General features: G+C 48.9%; 1 protein-coding gene across 4 annotated transcripts in view; it reads right to left on the reverse strand.

Annotated features, from left to right (window-relative positions):
- The window catches only part of ATL1 (atlastin GTPase 1), a 30767-nt gene that overhangs the window by 6879 nt on the left and 1953 nt on the right, over nucleotides 1-21935 (reverse strand). For all 4 annotated transcript variants that reach the window (XM_041458469.1, XM_041458468.1, XM_041458467.1 and 1 more), the window contains exons 2-11: nucleotides 11231-11478; nucleotides 9882-10016; nucleotides 8833-8937; nucleotides 8575-8625; nucleotides 7055-7111; nucleotides 4071-4163; nucleotides 2940-3078; nucleotides 1557-1684; nucleotides 908-964; nucleotides 197-268 (exon numbers count right to left, since the gene is read on the reverse strand). In XM_041458469.1, the coding sequence (XP_041314403.1) occupies nucleotides 197-268; nucleotides 908-964; nucleotides 1557-1684; nucleotides 2940-3078; nucleotides 4071-4163; nucleotides 7055-7111; nucleotides 8575-8625; nucleotides 8833-8937; nucleotides 9882-10016; nucleotides 11231-11478 (1085 nt within the window). The remainder of the gene's footprint in view (nucleotides 1-196; nucleotides 269-907; nucleotides 965-1556; nucleotides 1685-2939; nucleotides 3079-4070; nucleotides 4164-7054; nucleotides 7112-8574; nucleotides 8626-8832; nucleotides 8938-9881; nucleotides 10017-11230; nucleotides 11479-21935) is intronic.

Consider the following 21935-nt stretch of genomic DNA (forward strand, 5'->3'; position numbering starts at 1 on the left):
AAGGCCAGGCTGGACAGGGCTTGGAGCAGCCTGGGATGGTGGAAGGTGTCCCTGCCATGGCAGGGGTGGCACTGGATGGGCTTTAAGGTCTTTTCCAACCCAAATCTTTCTGGGATTTCATGAATCTATGACAGGAGAGCCAGGAGACAAGAAGGGACAGGAAGGGGCAGGAAGGGACACACTCAGCACCACCCACCTCTTCCATCCTCTTGCTGTAGGTGTCCTTGGCAGTGGCAACTGCTGCTAAATTGTTGGCTTCTGCTGTGGCCTGTAAGGGTAAAAGGGGCACAAAATTTAGGTGCAGAAGGACAGGGTTAAGCTGTGCAAGTGCAGGGCCACACGTGGGCACAGCCAGGACACAGCCAGGACAATGTGTGTGGCACCCAGAATCAGCCAAGGGGCACTCCCAGCCTCCAACCAATCCCAAATAAGCTCATCCCATATTTGCACATCCAAAAGCCTGCATGAAGAGAGGATTCCTTTCCTCCAAGCCAGAGCTACAAAAACTTTGGCTTCAGCTGTGGGAACCAGCAAGGAAAGAGATAAAAGGCTCAGCCACATATAAACAGCTCCAGCTGCAACCCCCAGCTGGCTCTGGCAGCCACTTCCATGTGTCACCTCCCTGTGTGGCCCCAAGGACATCATTCACCTGCAGGGAATTGTTCAGCTGAGCTGGCTGGTGCTGTGTGCAGCCAGCAATTCCCCACTGTCCACCCCAGGTGTGATTCCTCAGCCAGGTCAGGCTTGTGATGCCAAATTCTTCCCAAAGTGCTGCTCCTTGGGTGGTTACACTGAGGCATTTGGAATAAAGTCCCAGCAGTGCCACTGTGCTGGACACCTCAGCTAATTCCTGGGAATTAATGGCAATTCCAGTGCAGGAATTCCCACAGCTCCCACTCACACCTACCTGCAGCATGGACTTGGGGTGTGGCAGCTCCTCCCCTTGGTAGATCTTTATGTAGGCCTGGAAAAGAGCAGGGAAAAGGGAATCATGTGGAATGCAGCACACAGGAGCAACAGCAGCCACCCCCACCCAGCTCCAGCCAGGGTTCAGAAGCAGGGAAGAGGAGGATGCTCCAGCACAAGATGGCTTTGGTCAGAAAATGCCACTCCTTGGGTGGCCTGGGTCAGTCACTGCAGGCTCTCCCTCCTCCACTCATTCCCAGTACCCCTCCCAAAGGATCTGCACCTACCTCTGTCCTTTCCCTGGAGGAGAAGGAGCCAAGGTAGCCCTGAAGAGTAGGTGGTGAGAATTACTCACCAATGTCTCTCATGGAAATGTCCCAGTAGCCATGACAACAAAAATAAGCTTTTTCCAAAGGCAATTGGAATACAGCCCTCAGCTGATCCCCCTCTAGCCCTCAATTCTCCAGGAAAGGAAAACAGCTCCTCCCACTTTCTGGGCTTGTTGTGTGGTCAAATACATGACCACGAGGTGTTTGCCCTCTGCTGCAGTGAGCCAGGACTGTCAGTGCTGCTCTGCCTGCTGCTGCTTTCCCCTTTAGCTACAGCAAAATTCCACAGAGGAATAAATCCATTCTCTCTGAAATAAATACCTTAAAATACTCCACAAGGCCTCGACAGGTGATGTGGTTTCCATTGATCTCCTTAACATCCAGGTTCTCAGGACTAAGAAGCCAAGGAATCAAAATCTTCAAGTTCTTGATGAACTCATCGTCTATTTCTGGGGGGGAAAAAAAGAAAAAAAGAAAAAAAAGAGGCATCACAGAGTCCCAGAATAGTTTGGGTTGGAAGGGACATAAAGACCATCATGTTCCAACCCCCTGCCATGGAAGGTTCTTCCCCAGAGGGTGGAAGGAACAGGCTCCACAGGGAATGGTCACAGAGCTCCAGGGGGATTTGGACAAAGCTCTCAGGGGTGCACAGGGTGGGATTTCTGGTGTTTCCATTAAATTCAACTGTATAGGACTGAAGGCAGAAAAAAAACAATGCAACAGCCAGGAATTTGGAAGGTATGGAAAGGAGGGAAGATCCCCCACATTTCTTCCATCAGAGCACAAAAAGCTGAGTACAGCTCTGAGGCAACAAGAAATTTGTGAAAATTGTGTCAAGAAGCTGCTGACAGCTCCTGTCTGCACACAGCACTTGTTCCATACTCCTCAGCACCTGAGATTAAGGGGGAGCTCCAGGGATCAGCTCAGTTTCCACCAGCACATCTCCCTCCTGCTGCCTCACTGTCCCTGCTGCTTTGCACAGAGCTTGCCAGGAGAGCAAGTCTGAGCCAGACAAAACCAGGGGAAAACTCACATCTTTGCCTGCTAATTTATTTTAAGTAGCTAATGGTCCACTTTATTGCTAAGACTGCAGCAGCCTGGAACCAGCCACGCTGGTGAGGAGTTCACAACAAACACCTAAAAATATCCCCAGCACGTGGCTCCTTTTGGGGTGGAGAATCTCACCACAGCTCTTTTCTCCTTCTCCCTTTTTTTAACCTGCTGAACCAAGCCTGCCCTGTAGGGAAACCACTGATCAGATAAGTCAGGCAGATTAAATATTCCCTGGAAAGCTTTTCAAAGGGAAATAACTGTTCTGAGAGCTTGTGGAACCAGCCTTCCACCCACCAGCACCAGCCTTGCAGCATCCAGGCTCTGCCTGTGCAGGTGAGGCACAGGAATTTACTGCAGGTTTAACACCACGTCCACAAACATCCAGTCTCATCCCTGCCCTTCCCACTTTTCCTATCACTGGGTATTCCAGTAGCTCTCAGGCCTTGTCAGCCTCCCACACCTTTTCTCCCTCCACATTTGTCTGCTGCACTGGGAAGGAGAAGGGGGTGTGAACAGCACTGGGAGGAGGATCCAACTCCTCTCCCAGAAGTTTTTTCATGGAAAATAGTTTTGGGGGTTTGAGGAACAAGCAGGACAGTCTGCAAGAGCTTCTAAGGAATCAGGGTAGAAACCAGAGCTTTGCCTTTGTACCTTTCAGTTTTCCATCGAAATTGGGGTTGGTGGCGACCTTGAGGCCAGGGTGAGGTAAGAGGAAGCAGGAGATTTTGGTGAAGCAGGAGTGGATGTGCTTCCTGACATTCTGCAGCTCCTCGTGCTGGTTGCCTGACACCTGTGGAGACAATGAAGCACAGAATATCCCGAGCTGGATGTGCCCACAAGGATCAGAGTCCAGCCCAGACCCCCCAGCAATCCCACCCTGGGCATCCCTGGCAGCTCCTGGAGCTCTGGCAGCCTCGGGGCTGTGCCCATTCCCTGGGGAGCCTGGGCAGTGCCAGCCCCCTCTGGGGGAAGAACCTTTCCCTGAGATGCAACCCAAACCTCTCCTGGCACAGCTCCAGCTGTTCCTCAGGTTCTGTCAGTGGTCACCAGAGACAAGAGCTCCGTGCTGCCCATCTACTTCCCACAGTTTGGGGCCAGCAAGTTTCCTTCTGACAGGAATATTGGGATAAAGCTGGCAGGAGCACAGGATACTCCACACTGTGGCTGCTTACAGTGGGGGAAAGGAGAAGATTCCATAGGCATGAGGACAAAGAGAAGGAACTGGAGTATCTCTGACCACACACCCTGGAGCATGTTATTATCATCTGGAAAATGCACATGTCCATGGATGACAGGAATACAAAAACATTTGGGATTTCCCACTAGAGCCTTGCTTGTCTCACATATAATTAGGTCTCTCCACTACCAGATCACCCATGCATTTCCTGACTGATCCCAAGCAGCCCTTGCCCATCATTTTTATTGTACAAGTCCCTAATTGCTAAAGCATCATTCCCAGTCTCTTGGGAATCTGCTGACTCCCATTGCTTTTGACTCTCCCAGAGAGTCCCAGGGAGCTGGGCTTGGGCAGAAGCCTGGACATGGCAAGGAAATTCACCCTCCCCAAAAGCCTCCTCTGGGATTTTAAGGCACTGAGTGTGACCACAACCAGCACTGCAGATCACACCTGACCTCCAGTGCTGAGGCCACCAGGTGAACAGGAAAATCACGGAATCACAGAGAGGACTGGGTTGGAAAGGAGCTTAAAGATCATCCCTGCCATGGGCAGGGACACTTCCACTATCCAAGGCTGCTCCAGAACAAAGAGCAAGCAAAACATACCTTCAGTCTCTTCTCCAAAAATCTTGCACCACCATCAGATCCATAGGAAAATTCATAAGGGAAGCTCCAGTCACGAACAAGGAATATAAGGGACTGGAAAACACACAGACAGTGGGGTCAGTGACCTGCTGCTCTGAGCCCACAGCACCCTCTGCACCTTCCCCCTCTCATTCCACACCACACCAAAACCTGGCCCTGAGTCTCTTCCCAGCTCCAGCAGCATCTCCCACCTGTCCTGGTGGAAATGAGAGGTCCCAGTGTGCAGGGACTGAGACCACTCCACTGCCCACCCCCCAAAGTGCTGCACCAGTTTGAGTCCCTGACTGGAGAACAACATCAATCACCCAAACTGCCCAAGAAAAGGGATTGTTGCTAACCAGGACAAAAGGCAGCAAGTTCCCTAATTCCAGCCACATTTAGTTCCATCCTATGGGAATTGTACAGGCTCATTTTTTCAGCGTTTTTCACTGGGCAGCCTTCCAGACAGACTTTTAATGAGAAGCAGATGCAGAGGAATGAGGGTGAATAAGAAATCATTGGCTTTTGTAATCTTTATCGAGGCATTCAAAGTTCCTGGGCAATAAATACAGAAAAAAATCAGGTCTCCACTGCCTCATCTGTACAACATCCCATGCAGGAAACAAAGGGTTTGGAGGGGGAAGTCCTGAATGCCAAAGCCCAGGAGGGCCTGGCAGAGGTGCCAGGGCTCCTCTCAGGAACATGGATAAGCAGGTCAGCAAGTGGAACCCATTTCATTGGAATTTCCCTAAAATTTATCCATGTTTGGAACAAAAATCTAATGGAGGGAGGGGAAATATTCCTGCTATTTCTCTTTCATAAAACATCAGAAAAGGTTAAAAAAAAAGGAGAGAACAGTGAGTTGGCCTTTTTGAATTGCAGGAGAAGCCACAGTGACTGCACCCAGTGAGCTGGTTCAGGACATGCTGTTCTCAAACACCATGAGATGCTTAAGAGACATTCCCATGTTTAGGACTTTTCCACAAACACATTATACATGCCTTGAATTGGGAATTATTATTTTTTTTCTGAAGTAAAATTGTTCCAGACAGGCTGTGTTTACCATTGCCTTTGTGAAGGCCCCACATTCAGGGCCAGCCTCTGGCAGGGGCTCCTTAGTGTGAGGAGAGGAAGGAGACAAAGGGAAATGTGAATTTTCCACTGCCAAGTCTCACATCCCTTCCCTTCCAGCAGGATCAGTGCCACTGCAGTTTTATTCACCATCACACTTGGAGAATCCCAGGATGGTTTGGGTTAAATAAAAGCTCATCCAGTGCCAGCCCTGCCATGGCAGGGACACTTCCACCATCCCAGGCTGCTCCAAGCCCTGTCCAACCTGGCCTTGGGCACTGCCAGGGATCCAGGGGCCACAGCTTCTCTGGGAAAACTCTGCCAGGGCCTCCCCACACTTACTTTTCCTGCTTTCTAACCCACACTCTCATTTAAAACATGTTCTGCAGGAAGCATCCCACGCTGGATGCAGACAGAAGATCATTTCTCACCTGGCCACAGCACCACTGACCCCTCTGCCACATCTGTCACACCCACAAGGGTTCCCAGCCTCGTTTGATAATTTCCCCCTGACCATTAATGAAGATGACATTGAATCAGGGAGAGCCTGGGGGGATCCCAGGGAAACACTTCTGAAGGATGATGATTTCCTACAATTAGTTACAATTAGTTCAGCGTGCTCTGGCATCTATCAGTTAATGAGTTTTTAATCCATTAACTATGGATTAAACCAGACTTCATTTGCTTTCAATCAGCATCCTGGAGAGATAAGGCTGACAGAAGGCAATGGATCATGGTGAGAGTTACCTTTATCACCCCAACTCATGCTCTTTCAAAAATTGATAATGGGATTGTTTGACAAGACTCACCATCCACAACTGTGACTTGGCAGCAATTACAGTGTTTGGGAGAATCAGAGCCTATTATCCAGCCCTAATGATTTAAGCATGTTTAAGTCTCCCCTCACAGCCTCCTTTTCACTGATGGAGTAGGAAGTATCTCAGTTTCAGTGGAATATTTGGCTACATTATCCCCAGAGTCTTTAAATAAGGAGCAGGAATATTTATTTAATGTCTGGCTTTTTGCTGTACTGTGTTACAACATTCTTCAAGCTCTTGCCTGTCATATATTTTTACCATATACATTTTTAGTTTTAGCATTTATCACAGCAGAATCCAATACACCTTAAAAATCTCAATTTGTCCATTTGTTGTATTTTTTAACCTTTTATTTCCACTTCCTGACCACAGACACCTTATAAACCCCTTAGTCCTTCCAGGACAACAATTCTCTTTTTATGTGGGAAAGCAAATGTAAAATAGCTGTAACTCATTCCCAATTACTCTCTGGATTTTTACAGCATGCTTTGTACTCTGCTGGTTTTTACTTTAGGAAGTTCACAAACCTTCACCCAACCTAATCAAAACACTCCTCTGTCTTTAAAAACAGGAACCCACCTCACCTACTGTGAATGCCCAATGCTCTCCCTTTTTTTTAACACCAGCTTTTCACAGGTTGGGGAGCAGAAGGATGAACAGATGTCCCTAATTTGAAGTTAAAACCCCACTTACACCGAGTTTTCCCACGGCTCTGCTAATCCTTATCCTTTCATTTGGCCAGGAGCAGGATTCCCAGGGCAGGTGAGTTCAAACCTCTCAGAACAAAGGCTGGGCAGAGTTCCTGACTACAGAGTGTGACAAACCTGCTGCAACACCAGCTGCTTTCCAAGCCTGGCAGGACAGGGCAGAGCTCTTGGGAAGGCAGGGGTTGAGGGAGGAAAGAGAGAGGGATTTGGGATGTATTTGGAAGCAAGGAAGCACAAATCCCTTCCTTGGAGCAGCTGAGCCGATGCCCAGGCAGTCGCATCTCCTCCCACGCTGCAAACTGCAGTGACACCTCGTGGTGAAGCCAGCGGGCTCCGGGACACAGGAGCTGGCCAGGATCCTCGGACTCACCTGGAAAGGCTTCTGGAATGTCTCCTCCATGGCCAGCCGGCCATACTCGGTGAAAAGCTGGAAGGAGAAGGAAAGGACAGGACAGTGAGTTTGTCACTGCGGGACACAGGGGACACTGAGCTCTGTGACAGGGACAGGACCCAGGGAAAGGCTGGAGCTGAGCCAGGGCAGGGATTTCAGGAAAGGCTCTTCCCCCAGAGGGGGCTGGCACTGCCCAGGCTCCCCAGGAATGGGCACAGCCCCGAGGCTGCCAGAGCTCCAGGAGCTGCCAGGGATGCCAGGCTGGGATTGTTGGGGGTCTGGGCAGGAACAGGAGCTGGATCAATGATCCCTGTGGGCTCCTGGAGGGAATTCTCTGATTCTCTGGAGCAGTAAGGGACATTTATGAGCAGGCACTACCAGCACCACGTGCAGAGCTGGACACAAAGAGGCTCTGGGCTCCCAGCTCACATCCCAGAGGCACAGGGAGCTGTTATGGAACCATCATCGCCCTGCTGAGCTCTCATGTGAGAGATCCCAGCCTGGAGCTTTTGGCTGCCAAATCTGTGGAAAATGGCTCAGATCAGCTTCTTGCTGCTGGTTTCACACCAACCAGAAACTTCTCGTGCTCCAGGGGCTGCTGGAGCTCTGCTCCCTCTAAACACTCCAGCAAGAGCGGAAATGAATTCAGAAATAAGTACTTTCCCTGCAAACCTCTGCTGTGCAAAGACTCTAAAATCAGCCTAGCAGCAAGATTTGAAACTCTCCAGTCTCTCTGCACTCTTATTTCTAACTGAAGGCACAATAATGTGTTTCACAGATGCCTAAAAATGGGTCAACTTGTTAAACAGTCATGGCTTAAAATCCAAACTGAAAGATCAGAGCTACACTGAATAAATTCAGTGTTAAAGAAGTGTTATTGTTAATAATATTTATGGACTGAGATAATTCAGAAGTATTCAAATGCTGATTTTTTCAGTTGGACTTTTGCTTTTCTTTCCTTTCCTTAAGCTCCTGGAAAAACCTACTTAATTTATCAACCAATCAATCAATCAACTGAACAGAAGAGAAAGCAGGAGGTAATTCCAGGAAATAGGCAGGACACCTGTGTCACAAAAATCCCATTAGCTGCTTGTCTGCAACAGTCAGGGCTGGAATCACCCTTAGAGGGTCACTTGTACTGAGCCAACACCAGATGGCAACATCCAGGCTGATAATTCACAAGCACAGAATAAAATCCCAGGGTGGTTTGGGTTGGGATAGACCTGAAATCCCACCCAGTTCTAACCCCTGCTATGGGCTGGGACCCCTTCCACTATCCAAGGTTGCTTCAACCCTCATCCAAGCTGGCCTTGGACACTTCCAGGGATGAGGCAGCCACAGCTTCTCTGGGAAACCTGTGCCAGGGCCTCACAGGCAGGAATTCCTTCCCAGTATTCCATCTAACTCTGCCCTCCAGGAGTGGAAGCCATTCCCCATGGTCCTGTCACTCCAGGCCCTTGTAAATACCTACAATTAAATTACCCTGAAGCTTTTCTTACCTGCAGGTGCTGCAGATCATCCTCCTGCACATTCTGGGACAAGTTATAAACCTGCATTTAAACAAAAAAACAACTTCAGATCACTCAGAACAGCCTGTCTTTGGAGCTAGCACGTGGTTGGTGTAGCTAAAGCCTGTGACATCCCCATGGGGACACAGGCGAGGTCCCAGCTGGTGCTGGCACAAGTGGTAGGAAGGGAAGCCCTGACAGGCTCTGTAGCTCCTGGGGCTGAACTCCTCCAGCCCAGAGGCTTCTTACCTGGATGGAGCTGATCATGGTGCTGAGGGCAAACACGGTGGCTGAGTCCCTGAGGGTGGACTGGCTGTCAAAGGTGCCCTGCGTGTCCATCAGCAGCACCGCGACCTGCGGGGCACAGAGCTCCTGTCAGCACCCCCTGCAGCAGCACCCTCACGTGCCAGGGGGGAATGGCAGCTGGGGCATCACTGCTTCTGCCTCAGCCTCTTCATTGCTGGGGGACAAAGGAAAAGCTCATCCCCAGCCACTCCTGACAGCAGGGTGACTCCAGCAGGCAGCAAAATCAGTGCTCTGCAAGGCAGTGAGGGAACTGCTCTGCTCCTCTGTCAGTGCAGAGGAGGCTCTGCCTCCAAACAGAAAGCAAACACAAATTGCACCTTCTGAACCCAAACACACTCAGCCAGCGTTAGGAATCACACCCTGAATGCCACAGTGTCACTTGGGTGCCATGCTCTGTGTTGAAGTGCAGATAAATACAAATATTCCTGGCTATCAGCTGAATTTGCAGCACGCTCCAAATCCGCTGTGACAACTCTGAATGAAGAAACTCCACTTTGCAACTCCTGCTCTAGGAAAGAGGAGTTTGCAAGGACATGAGATTCAAGATTTCTGGGAATAGTACAAAAATAAACTCTGGGATGCCAGAATTGAGGGATACTTAGAGAACATATCAGGGACACCTGGACATCCCATCACCTCACTTAGTTAAACCCTTTTTTAATGTGTGTTTTTCACAGAGGTGTGTACAACTTCCCAGTGGGTCTACAGACTGTCAATTACACAGAAGTTTTTACATCATTTCCACAAATGCCTCTCATGCAAAATCACCACATTCCACCCCTCAGCTCTGTGAAATACACACATCAAAAATTATTATCAAAATTACACTCTTTAAAAAAATATTTTTACATCACTTCCTTCACTTACTAAAATAGAGACATGGTATTGAAAACCTTCCCTAAACTTGCACAACCACATAAGACAAGGCAGGAGAGTCTCAGAAGCTGGAAAATGAGGAAAATGAGCTGGCAGCAGCAGAGACACACACACACCTTGGTGCCATCGGGCTTGTCCACCAGGAACACCTCGCTCCAGATCTGAATCCCGGTCGTCTCCCGCTCGGAGCCGCCCCTCCAGGAGAAACCCGTCAGGGGCTCGTTGTAATCCCCAACCCAGTCCACTGCCTCCTGCAGGGAGGAACAGAAGGAGTTGCTGGAGGTGTCAAAAAGGGTAAGAGGCTAAAAACTCCCATAAGGGAGGTTTTTCCTTCCTTTTACTGTCAAGGCACCTCAAATCCCGTGGTCAGTTTTGGGCTCCTCACAACAAAGACTGGAGGGGCTGGAGAGTGTCCAGGGAAGGGAATGGAGCTGGGAAGGGTCTGGAGGGAGCTGGGAAGGGGCTCAGCCTGGAGAAGAGACTCAGGGGGGACCTTTACACCTTCCTGACAGGAGACGGCAGCCAGGTGGGATTCAGGCTCTGCTCTCAGGGAAAAAGCAGCAGGAAAAGAGAAAACAATCTGAAGTTACACCAGGGAAGGTTTGCGTTGGATATTAGGAAAATTTTTTTCACTGCAAGGGTGGTCACACATTGGAACAGGCTGCCCTGGGCAGTGGTGGAGTCCCCATCCATGGAAGCATTAAAAAGACACAGATAAGACAGCTGAGGATACAGTTCAGTGGTGAGTAAGGTGATGCTGGGTTAGCAGCTGGATCCAATGATCTTACAGGGATTTTCCAGCCTAAATGATTCTGTGATTCAGGGCAGAAGATGTGAACACTCCTGCTCCAAAGTCAAGAGTCCACGAGAAACTTCTGCCTGGAGAAGGATCTACTCTGCTTTATTTTGTGAAGCCCACACTTGTGAGAGCCTTGAGCACTCTTAAAGCACTGAGTCCTGCCCAGCTCATCCCTGAGCAGTGTGGCATTCACATTCTCTGAACATGATTCCTTCACCCAGGATTTTTCTCCTGGGAAGGTGAAAGGCAGTGAGAGGCCTCAGAGAAAAGAAAATTCTCATCTCATTTGCTTCTCCTGTGTTGTGCTCATGTGGAATGTGTTTGGAGATTGTTTACCCAAGGTGATTGCTTGATTGGACTCTGGTGTGAGTTGTTTTCACTCATTGGCCAGTCAGTGCCAAGCTGTGTCAGGACTCTGGAAATAGTCATGAGTTTTTATTATTATCTTTTTAGCCTTCTGTAAGTATCTTTTCTGTATTCTTTAGTATAGTATAGTATTCTTTAATATAATATAGTATAATAAAGTAACAAATTAGCCTTCTGATAAGATGGAGTCCTCCTCATCATTCCTTCCTTTGTTGGTGGCCCTGCATTTACAGTAGAGCAGCACATGGGAGCAACGAGGAACAGCAGCCCTGGGAGGGGCCCCCTGAGCTGCAGCCTTACCTTATTGTACATGTAGCGCAGCATGAAGTCCATCAGGAATGATTTTCCTTTCCTAAAAGCTCCAGCCACGGACACAGCCACCACCTCCTTATCTCTGACAGCCTCGGAGAGGAGGATGCGGTTCAGGGCGGCTTCGTCCAGCTCAAAGGAGTGGTCATCTTTGACAATGAGGACCTGCACTGGCCCTGCCTTCCTCACTGATTCCTCCTCCTCAGAGCTCCACTCGTAAGTCTTGTCTGCAAAACTACCTGTGAGAACAGGGAAAACGAGAGGGGCTTGGTGCCTTCCTCTGCACTGTGAGGGGTCAGCGACAGCAGGGCGCTAAGAGACCCAAAAACTCAAATATCCATCCCAAAATGGCATCATCCAGAGCAGATCTGCTGCACCTGGCCTCAGACATGCCAGTGGAGACTCCATGCTTCTCTGGGATCATCTGACCCCGTGCTCCATTCCTGCTGGAATCTCCCTTGGCAAAACACATCCATTAGATTTTATCCTGCATGGAAAACAGATCCCTGCAACTCCCTACATAAACAGTGCCTGCCATAACACCTCCCTTGGCCCTTTCTCAGCTGGAAAAGGGAAGTCTAGGCCTCCTCATCATCCCTTCTGCCACATTATCCAGGGATCTGCTCTCCTCTGGACACTCCCCACCAGGTCCTTCCTGAAGGCTGACTCCAAAATAGAAGCAGCTCTCCAGCTGAGGTGCCCTAGGGTCTCACAGCTCTATCAAAGGATGCTGCCTTTGTGGATCCTGTGCCACTGCTGTTCCTGTAACAACACATTCCTCTCCATCTGCAGCCTGAGCTGATGCTCCAAGAGCAATCTGCTGTTCCTGCCATCAGCATCCCCCAGGACACTCCCAGCAGGAATCAGGCCACGCAGACACAAGCCCATCCTGATAAAAGCCACTTTGCTGCTCCCAAGTGGGAAGCACACACAGAGCACAAGCACTGCCCACTTTCCCACTTGGAAATGGCCAAGTTCCCTGTGGAGCTGCTGCCTGGGCTGTGGAGGGCTCACACAGGAGGGTCTCACAGGAGCCAGATGCATTTTAAGATCTGCAGCCCTGGGATTTGCAAAGAGCAGACTGGCTCCAGTAATTTTCCTTTCCTGGTCTTTCCAAACTTTCCAGCACAGGGAAGAGATGCTGAAGGTGATTAATGTGCCAGTCAGCTCACCTACAGCCACGTGAAACCTCCCTGCCAGCAGGAAAAGGAGAGTGAGATGGAAAGTTCCCCCCACATTCCAACAAAAACTTCCCAGTTTGCTGGCTCGGGCTGTAACTTTCCCAAGTTTTGCCTCAAGTTAAACATCCCCAGTCTCTGTTTCAGCCCCTGACCTTGGGGACCCAGCTTTGAGCTGTTTCAAAGCACAAGGACTGTGTGTGCAGACACTAAAAGAGAAGTTATAAATATCAAGAGGAATAGGATTTGCCCATTCTGGGCCTCTCTATAAAGAAGCCTCCAGCAGTAACTCCATATTTTAAATAACAGCAGCACTTTTGTGATTTCCTAAGATCCTGCAAGGAAGTACCAGGATCATTAGGCCTGGTTGCCAGGGGATTTCTGGTGGCTCTTGGACATATACTATGAGCTTTCTTTGCTCACAGCTGAAAGACAAAGATCTTTTCTTTCCATTGCTTGGAGGTTTTTTAACTAAACAAAAGTCCCAAATGGTGTGAAAAGCAGATTCTCCACCAGACTGCAGCACTAAAATCCCTTCAAGCACCGTGTCGCTGCACAGGGGCCTGCAGGAGAAAAAAAAAAATCCTTCTAATTTCAAATCCATGGAGTCAGAATCCAGGCACACACTGCCAAAGAAGGTGTCAGAGCAGGCACACACCAAACACCTTTTCCAGCAGTGAGGCATTCCCAGGTAAGGACAGCCAGGTGCCAAAGGGCCACAGGCTCCTGTGCTCTTTTTAAGCACTGCCAAGCTGCAAGGGCCATATGAAGGATAGGAAATGCCTCCTCTCTTGTGGTGTTTCCCAAAGCCCTGCTCAGCTAAGCCAAGTCCTATTTTTATTTTCTTCTTCCAGCTGCACAGAAAGGACAGTAGAGAGATCCTTGGATAGGATGTGACTCATGGTGGGGGCAGGAAAAAAATTGGTAACTCAAATTAAACTTAAATATTTCTGACTCTAACTCAGCCATCAGGGTGCAACAGCTGTGCCACCTTCCCAGACCAGACAAATCCCACCTCAGGCACAGAGACAGAGGGAAGTGGGACCAGAACTTTGGCTGGAGCCCCTCTGCTCTGGAGCCAGCCTGGGAGAGCTGGGGGCGTCCACCTGGAGAAGAAAAGCATCCAGGGAAAGCTCAGAGCCCATTGCAGGGCCTAAAGGGGCTCCAGGAGAGCTGGAGAGGGACTGGGGACAAGGAATGGAGGGACAGGACACAGGGAATGGCTTCAAACCGGAAGAGGAGAGATTTAATTAGATTTTAGGAAGGAAATGTTCCCTGGGAGGGTGGGAGGCCCTGGCACAGGGTGTCCAGAGCAGCTGTGGCTGCCCCTGGATCCCTGGAAGTGCCCAAGGCCAGGCTGGACAGGGCTTGGAGCAGCCTGGGATAGTGGAAGGTGTCCCTGCCATGGCAGGGGTGGCACTGGATGGAATTTGAGGTCCCTTCCAACCCAAACTATCCTGAGATTCCACGATTTATGTGTTTACTCATCCTGCACTAGCAGTGGGTACCAAGATGGGCACAAATCCTTGGATGCCCCTGGCTCAGGGAGCTGAATGGACCTCCCAGTCCTGGGCAGGGATCCAAGCACCAGAACAGGGGGCTGAGGAGAGTCCCCTGCCACAGGGACACTGGTGCCACATCCCCTCTCCTGCTGCCAGATCCCCTCTCCTGGTGCCTGGATGGGATCTTCCACACCTTCTTCTCCCTCTGTTCTTTCTGAACCAACAACGAGTGCAGAGGAGAAGGGATTGTTTTGTCCCTTCAAATCATCAAAATCTGAAGGAGAGTAATTTTTTTTTAAGCAGACATTAATAGATTTTGGAAGAATGTCTCCACACACAGAAGTGGCCATGGTCTCCTGGGGGACATCCTTGTTTCCATCACCTGAACACCAGGAAAGCCAGGCTGTTTGCACAACACAAAGCATTATGAGTAGGATATGTTGATCCCCCAGTTCCTTGGAGACAACAGGAAAGGGAGATTATATTAAGCAGGTCTCTGAACTAATTTCATCCCTATCTCTGCTTCTTTCACGTAAGCCATCTGCAGACAAAACTATCTTTTTCATATTTATATTCATATTTCCACGTGATGAAACTTCCAGGTTCTGTTTATTAGATTATCTGCCCCACTGCAGAGCCAGGGATTATTTTATAAAATGGCTGTACACTACTGTAAGTCAATAATTTTAACTGGTCTTTCTGGCCATAAATGAGTTTTTTGCCTTGAAAAAAGCTGTACCTGGCAGTGGCAAAAACTCATCCAGCCAAAAAGGAAAGAAGGAGAGCTCAGCTTTCCTAAACACACTCTTGTTTTCACTCCTTTTCTGAGCTGACTCCTCCTTTCTCTGGGCTCTGCAATTACGTCAATTCTCCAGCTGCTCATTCAGAAATTCACAGGATCCGGCTCCTTCTCCCCATTTCAGAACAGCTCATTCCCATCACTCTGGAGCGGGGTGGAAGCCACAGCTCTTTTCCATATGGCCATTGCAAGTGGGAAGGGGAAGGAGAGCAGGATTTGCTGTCAGACAGCATAAAAAAAAAAGCAAATAATTCTTTAACTGGTCTAAGACTTGCTTTGGACTAAATTAATGAAATTGAAACAGCATATTTCACATTGTGCCTGTGTGTAGACCGACAGACATGTCTAATGTAATTTACTTAATTTATTCTTCTCTAGGAGTTAACTACATGCCACTAACTATGCAATGTTTGGTGAGTGCTTGCTGAAGCCTGTTCTCCCTTAGCCATGGAAGAACAGGTCACAGAAATGCTGACTGCTTCCCAGAGTGCCACAAAGGAATCAGCCTTGTCCTCATGTGAGCCTGCACAATAAATACATTTTATTCCAGAGCATGAAACACAGCCATGTCCCATCATCTGTGCAAACACCAGAGCCTGAGGAAGCCAATTTGTCAGCCCTGCTCTCAGGCTCTCTCAGATCCCAGGATTCTCAGCTATCCTGTGGAAAGCAGGGGCTGCAGCCTGGGCTCCAATTCTCCCACTGAAATCACAATCCCAGAATAGTTTGGGTTAGAAGGGAAATTAAAAATCATTCAGTCTCACTCCCTGCCATGGGCAGGGACACCTTCCACCATCCCAGGCTGCTCCAAGCCCTGTCCAGCCTGGCCTTGGACACTTCCAGGGATCCAGGGGCAGCCCCAGCTGCTCTGGGCACCCTGTGCCAGGGCCTGCCCACCCTCACAGAGAAGTTTTTTCCTCATATCTAATCTAATCTCTCCTTTTTTAGTTTAAATCCATTTCTCCTTGCCCTATCACTATGTGCCCATGTTCAAAGTCACTCTCCTTTCTTATAAGCCACTTACAAGAACTGGAAGGCCACGGTGAGGTGTCCCTGGAGCTTTCTCTTCTCCAGGCAAAACAACCCCAGCTCAGATGTCACACACAAAAACACCAATGTCAGGCAGTGCTGCCATTCTCAGGGCATTCAAACCAAATTACTTCATGGAAAACAAACTAGCAAGGAGAGAAAATCGGCGTTTGATGGGAAGCTTGAACTTGCTTGTTCCTTGGAACAGACAATCCTGTATCCACCGTGTCAGGCTGCTTATCAGCAGCTCTCAGGGGATCCCTTTGACCAGCAGTGATATCTGTGTGGCTCCATTCTGGAGTTTCCATCCCAAAGATATCACACTGCCACCAACAGCAGCATGAGCCAAGCCCTGAACAGAGCCTGCAGTCAGCCTCCATCCCTCTGGATGAGAGCTGCAGTTTGCAGGAATCTTATCTGCCCTGTACAAAAGCTCTGGGGAACACAGCCACCCCTCCCCGAGCATCTCCCCTGCACTGGGCACCTTCAGCCTGGCTGCTGCTGTGTGAAAAATGCCTATTTTATGATTGGCTTTTTGCAAATATTAAAATGAATATTATATGTGTTATGTCAGAAAGTTATGCTGTATTCATTTTCTTAAGCAGGGTGTTAAATATAGTTTTAGGTTATAACATAATGTTAAAATAGAAACTATGATATGTAGGATATTTTTTTTTCTAAAGAAAGGACTCTCACCAAGATAGCAGCCACAGGACACCTAAATCTTTCAGAGCAAAAGAATTTATTGCCCCTTTATCAGAAGAAACAAACTTCTTCCCGCCTTGCTGAGCCCTGAAGGCACCGTTAAGAGCAAGAAGTTGAGGATGACCAGACAAAATCCTTTGTTTGAATGGAATTTATGCATCATTATGAAGTGTATGAATATGCAACAGGTTATTGTTTTTAAGGGTTAATCCTCTGTTAACGTGTGTCCTTTTTCAGGCTTATTTTGCCCACAAAAAGGTACACGGACATCTGTAACTCTTTTTTATTGTCTCATATTGTCCTAATCCAAATTGTCCAAATTTTTATTACTCTAATTATATTGCTATTTTAATAATCATTTTATTACTATTAAACTTTTTAAGAAACAAGTGATTGGAGTTTTTCACATGCTGGCACACGGGCTCTGCACTCTGTGGCTGCGCTGAGCCCCCTGTACCACAGGGCAGGCAGCGATGCTCGGAGGAGCTGGGAGGGGCGGGGAGCTCCGAGCATGCACCAGGAATCCTCTCCTCCCCTCCAGGGCTGGCGCAGAGCTCGGCACCTGATCCAGCCAACCAGGGAAAAACGGGGAATAAAGCGTGGAAGCGATGCGCGTGCACTGGAGAGTCAGAGCAGGGTGTGCCCAGCAATAACCTGCCCTGGTTCTGCACAAAGGATGCACCCCAAGAGCTGAGCCCGGCCAGCTGAGAGCTGGCAAATTCTCTCAGCATGGGCTGGCAGGAGGTGTCTGGACAGAGGTGCTCCTGGGAGACAGAGCCCTGCAGAAGGTGGAGCAGGGAACCTGGCTGGGCAAAGCCCTGTGTGACAGCCACCCCTGCACCACACCCCCAAAGGTTCCTGGCCAGCAGGTCAGCAATCCTCCCAAGCTGGGTTTAACCACACACAAACATTCACCACGCCCAGCTGTGTCACAGAATCCCAGAATAGTTTGGGTTGGAAGGGATCTTAATGCCCAGCCAGTTTCAACCCTTACACAAATAACACCTTCCACTGTTCCAGGGTTCTGAGCCCTGTCCAACCTGGCTTTGGACATTTCCAGGGATGCAGGGGCAGACACAGCTCCTCTGGACACCCTGTGCCAGGGCCTCCCCACCCTCACAGGGAAGAACTTTTTCTAAATATCCCATAACCCTGTCCTCTGGCAGTGAGAAGCCATTCCTCTTATCCTGGTACTATGTGGTCTTGTAAATAAGTCTCTCTCCATGATTCTCCTGCACCCAGGGCACAGCTGAAGGCACAGAGACACAACCTTCCCTTTACTCTGCTCACACCTCTGCTGGGATTTTTGACATGTCCACAGAACCAGAGGACCCCCAGTCCAAGAAGAGGAAACACCAAATGCTGCTCATGCACTAACCAGACCAATGGGACCTGGTAAGTGCCACATGTACCTGTCAGGCTCCCTTGCTATGCTATCCCCTTCCACCTGGGGCTGCTGAGCTGGGAAATGCAGCAAGGAAGGGGAAGGCAGAGCCAGAACTTACAGTGCCCAACTAGGAAATCATCTGCACCTCCTCAGACTGGATGTAATCACAGCTGCCATGAATCTGTGGAAATGACGGATCAGTGACAGTCCCTGGAGCTGCAGGGCATCAGAAACAGGTGAAGAAAACTTGTGGGAAAAGGAGCCCTGTCATTCAGCAATAAAGAATGGCAGATAAATAGCAATGGACTGTTAAGGGATGTGGTGGACTCACACCTCTGGAGGTGCTCAAGGAAAGGCTGGATGTTGCACTCAGTGCCACGGGCTGGTTAACGAGGTGATATTTGGGACTTGATGATCTCAGAGGTCTTTTCCAACCTAAATGACTTTTAATGTGATTCTGTAAAAGGCCACACTTGGTAGTCTCCCTTTGGGATCCCAAGCTGTCCTCTCCAAAGTCAGGGCAAACTCCTACAGCTCAGCTGCACAGCTGTGTTAACAGCTCTGCCAATGCCATCTGCACTCCCACGTTCTCCTGGCAGGGACCCCGCTCTGCAGCTTGGGATGGCTGGAGCAGGGAGCTGAGCAGGGTGGCTGCTGCTGCCAGGCTTCATCCTCACCCTTTGCTTTTTTTGGAGCAGTGGAGATGTGGAGTGCACCTTCCTCCTGCCAGCCCTGAGTCACCCAGCTGGCAGCAGCACAGCGTCAGCTCCGCGTGGCCAGCTCAGCCCCTTCTCCCTCTGGCAGAGGGAACAAGGGGATGAATGATTCTGCTGATAGCAGGAGTGGTTTGGGGCCTTCCCACGTGAACTATTGCTGACAGGAGCAAGAGTTTGGATGATAACTGGCCCCCAAACCTGCCTGTTACAACATCTCAAATGCCAAAGTACAATGTGAAATTCTTAATTACAACACCTACTACATGAAGCTTCAGTGCTTAGCTGGCTCTGAAGCAAGAGCAGCTCCTACTGCTGTCAAATTCCCAGGCTGAGCTTTGGAGACACAGGCAGGCAACTACCTGGAGAACAAAGCAAATCAGAGGTTTTTTGTAGAATTTTTTCAGGAAGTTTAAGGTCAGCTTAGACAGTTATGTGGCTGTGCCCATGACAGCTCAGGTAGCAGGAACGGCTGAGTCAGAGGCAAGGTGGACACCTCCCATAGGCAAAACACTGTTGGAACAGCACCAGCAAAAAACCATGATCTGTTTGGCAGGTGCAAACCCTGGGTCTGCTCCCTTTCCCACATTTAAGCCTATTCCCATATTTCCCATAAATATTTCCCATATTTAAGCCCACGTTCTCCAGGGTACACAGAATCCCAGAATGGTTTGGTTGGAAGGGAACCTAAAGAACATCTCATTCCACCCAGTCAAGAGCAGGGACACCTTCCACTGTCCCAGGTTGCTCCAAGCCCAATCCAACTTGCCTTGGACACTTCCAGGGATACATCTCCAGAACTCCCTCTTCCCTCCCAGCACACATTTTCTGCATGGTCCTTCATCTGCTCTGTTTGTCAGCAACAGCCTCCCTTCATCTCCACCACCAGTATTGGATTTAGTTTTTTCTGACATTAAACTATTTTCACCCTTTTGTTGCTAAAACTGAAAATAAAGTTTGGTAAACATGCCATGAAATTTAAGGATAGAACATGAAAGGAAATTACCCTCTGCATAAAATGCTGATGTATATAAAGCACTTTAAATGTGCTTTGGCTTGGCAGAACTCAGCCCCTTCTCCAGAGCCTCCACCCCATTTGGGAGATCTGAGTTCAGTTATATTCCTGCTGTAACACTTCACTTTTCCTGAACTGAGGCAAATGGGAGCATTTCTGGCAGGAGCAGAGGAGCTGGGGGCTCTCTAGAGTGAAGTGACATTCAGAAGTGGTCTGTGGGACACCTTGTGCCTTGCAGAGCGTGACAACACCTGCCCCAGGCTCCTTCCCCCGCTGGAGAAGGTTCCAGTCAGTGATCCAGGGGAGCTGATATAAAGCCTGCTGCCTCTGAACATCACCCAGGCCCTAAACAACATTTTAGTGTGCTGTTTGTCACCCACGGGCTAAGCAGGGAAAATGCAGCAAGACACAACCAATGGCACAGGCTGCTTCCCACTTCCATGAACCAGGGAGGCAGCCAAGGCCAGAGCCACTCATGGCACGGACATGACACGAGGCAGGACAAGGGCACCATGTCACCACTCCCAGGCCATCCTGGTTTTTCCCAAAAAAGAGAAAGTCAGGCTGCTCTTGCTCCTGCTCATCTGGTGGGTCCCTATTCCAATTCCCTGTACAATGCTGCTGTCTGCACAACAACCATGGGAGAACGGCTTTGGATGAGGACCTGGAGGGACAGGACACAGGGAATGGCTTCCCACTGCCAGAGGGCAGGGTTAGATGGGATAGTAGGAAAAAATTCTTCCCTGTGAGGGTGGTGAGGCCCTGGCACAGGTTGCCTAGAGAAGCTGTGGCTGCCCCAGAATCTCTGGAAGTGTTCCAGGCCAGGTTGGATGGGACTTGGAGCAACCTGATCTACTGGAAAGTGTCCCTGCCCATTCCATGATTCTATAATCACATTCAGCTTGAAATGTTGACTTGTCTCTTCTTTCAAGTCCCAGCACTTCATTTACTTTTCCCTTTCACAAGCCAGTCATTTGGTTGTGAATATTTCTGGCTTTTTGTGTGAAGGCCCCTCTGTCTGAAACATCTCAGCTTTCACTTGTCAGGTTCCCAGCATTCAGTCACAAGAAATGCCAGGAAGTGGAAACTGAAAATCCATCATAAAAGGGCAGAAATCAAACAACAATCAGAAAGGATATTAATATGGATAAAATTAAAAACAACCTAGCAAAATCACAGCTTTCTTTTCAGTTTAACCCAGTTAAACTTCAGTTATTTTTCAGTTACTGTGCGCAGTGTTCAGTTTTTTCAGTTATTGTGTGCAGCGTAAGATGTGGCAGAGATAATCTCTGGCCTTCTGGAGAGGAGCCCCCTATCCTCAAAATAGTTCCTTGGCTTTTCCTGGCTCCCTTTAGGAGCTCTCCTAAATCCCCTATCCAGCTTGAAAACCCTCACCAAGAAGTATCTATAACCTCTGTAATGCCTTTTATGGTTTTAAAACTGAATTCTTGCTAGGTGGACCGTTCCAATTTCAACACAAAATTGGCCATGATGGGAAAGATGAGATTTCACACTATTTGTTCCAGTCTGTGCTGTTTCAAGGAGTGACTGGGAGCAGGGATCTCACGGGATCAGAGAGACCAGGCTGCTGAACATCTGCAAATGCCAAGCACAAAGAATTTCAGTCAAAAATCAGAGTAATCTACTACAAACCTCCATGAGCTGGCTGGACTTTACTGTGCCAAGCAGAACTTGGACTAACAATCCTTATTTTGGGCAAAGCAGGTTCCACTACTCACAGCAAGGAATTATTTGTGATTTTTTTCATCTGCAGCTGCCTCAACCATTCAACTGGCAGCAGTTGAGAGGTCTGTGCACCGCTTGGCACGTTCAGGAAGAGCCTTAAATGAGGCATAACCTGATGCTGACCTTTAGCCCAAGGCTAAATCCTACTTTGGATGCATCACCCCTACAGAGCTCCCAGGGATGTGACAGCCACCCAGCTATGACCAGGGGCAATCCCACATACTCATCCTAATTTGCTCTTTGAGCTTTAAAAAAGCAAATTATTGTTATGAAACAAAGGAGGGTTGCACTAAGCAGCTGCCTGCTTCCAGGCCTGAGTAACTAGGGCAAAGTTTGATCCATTTCAAAATAGCGTTAATATTTTTAATGACCCATAAGCCCATTTTTAGAACAAAGCAAGGACTTTCTCCTTTCTGCCTTAGTTTCAGGAAAAGCCCAAGCCTCCTCCTTTGCCAGCTGAAAAATGTAGCAGTGGAAGAGTCACCCCATGGACTGATGTCACCACACAATGCTGCAGTCACTGGATGTAAACACAGCTTTCAAGGCAATGAGGTTTTGTTGTATAAATAGAATAAATACATTTATAAAGGCAGCTTTTTCTTTTGCTTTCCTAGTTTACTTT

The sequence above is a fragment of the Pyrgilauda ruficollis genome, unplaced genomic scaffold (assembly GCF_017590135.1).
Source record: "Pyrgilauda ruficollis isolate IOZ18807 unplaced genomic scaffold, ASM1759013v1 scaffold129, whole genome shotgun sequence".
Lineage (NCBI taxonomy): Eukaryota > Metazoa > Chordata > Aves > Passeriformes > Passeridae > Pyrgilauda > Pyrgilauda ruficollis.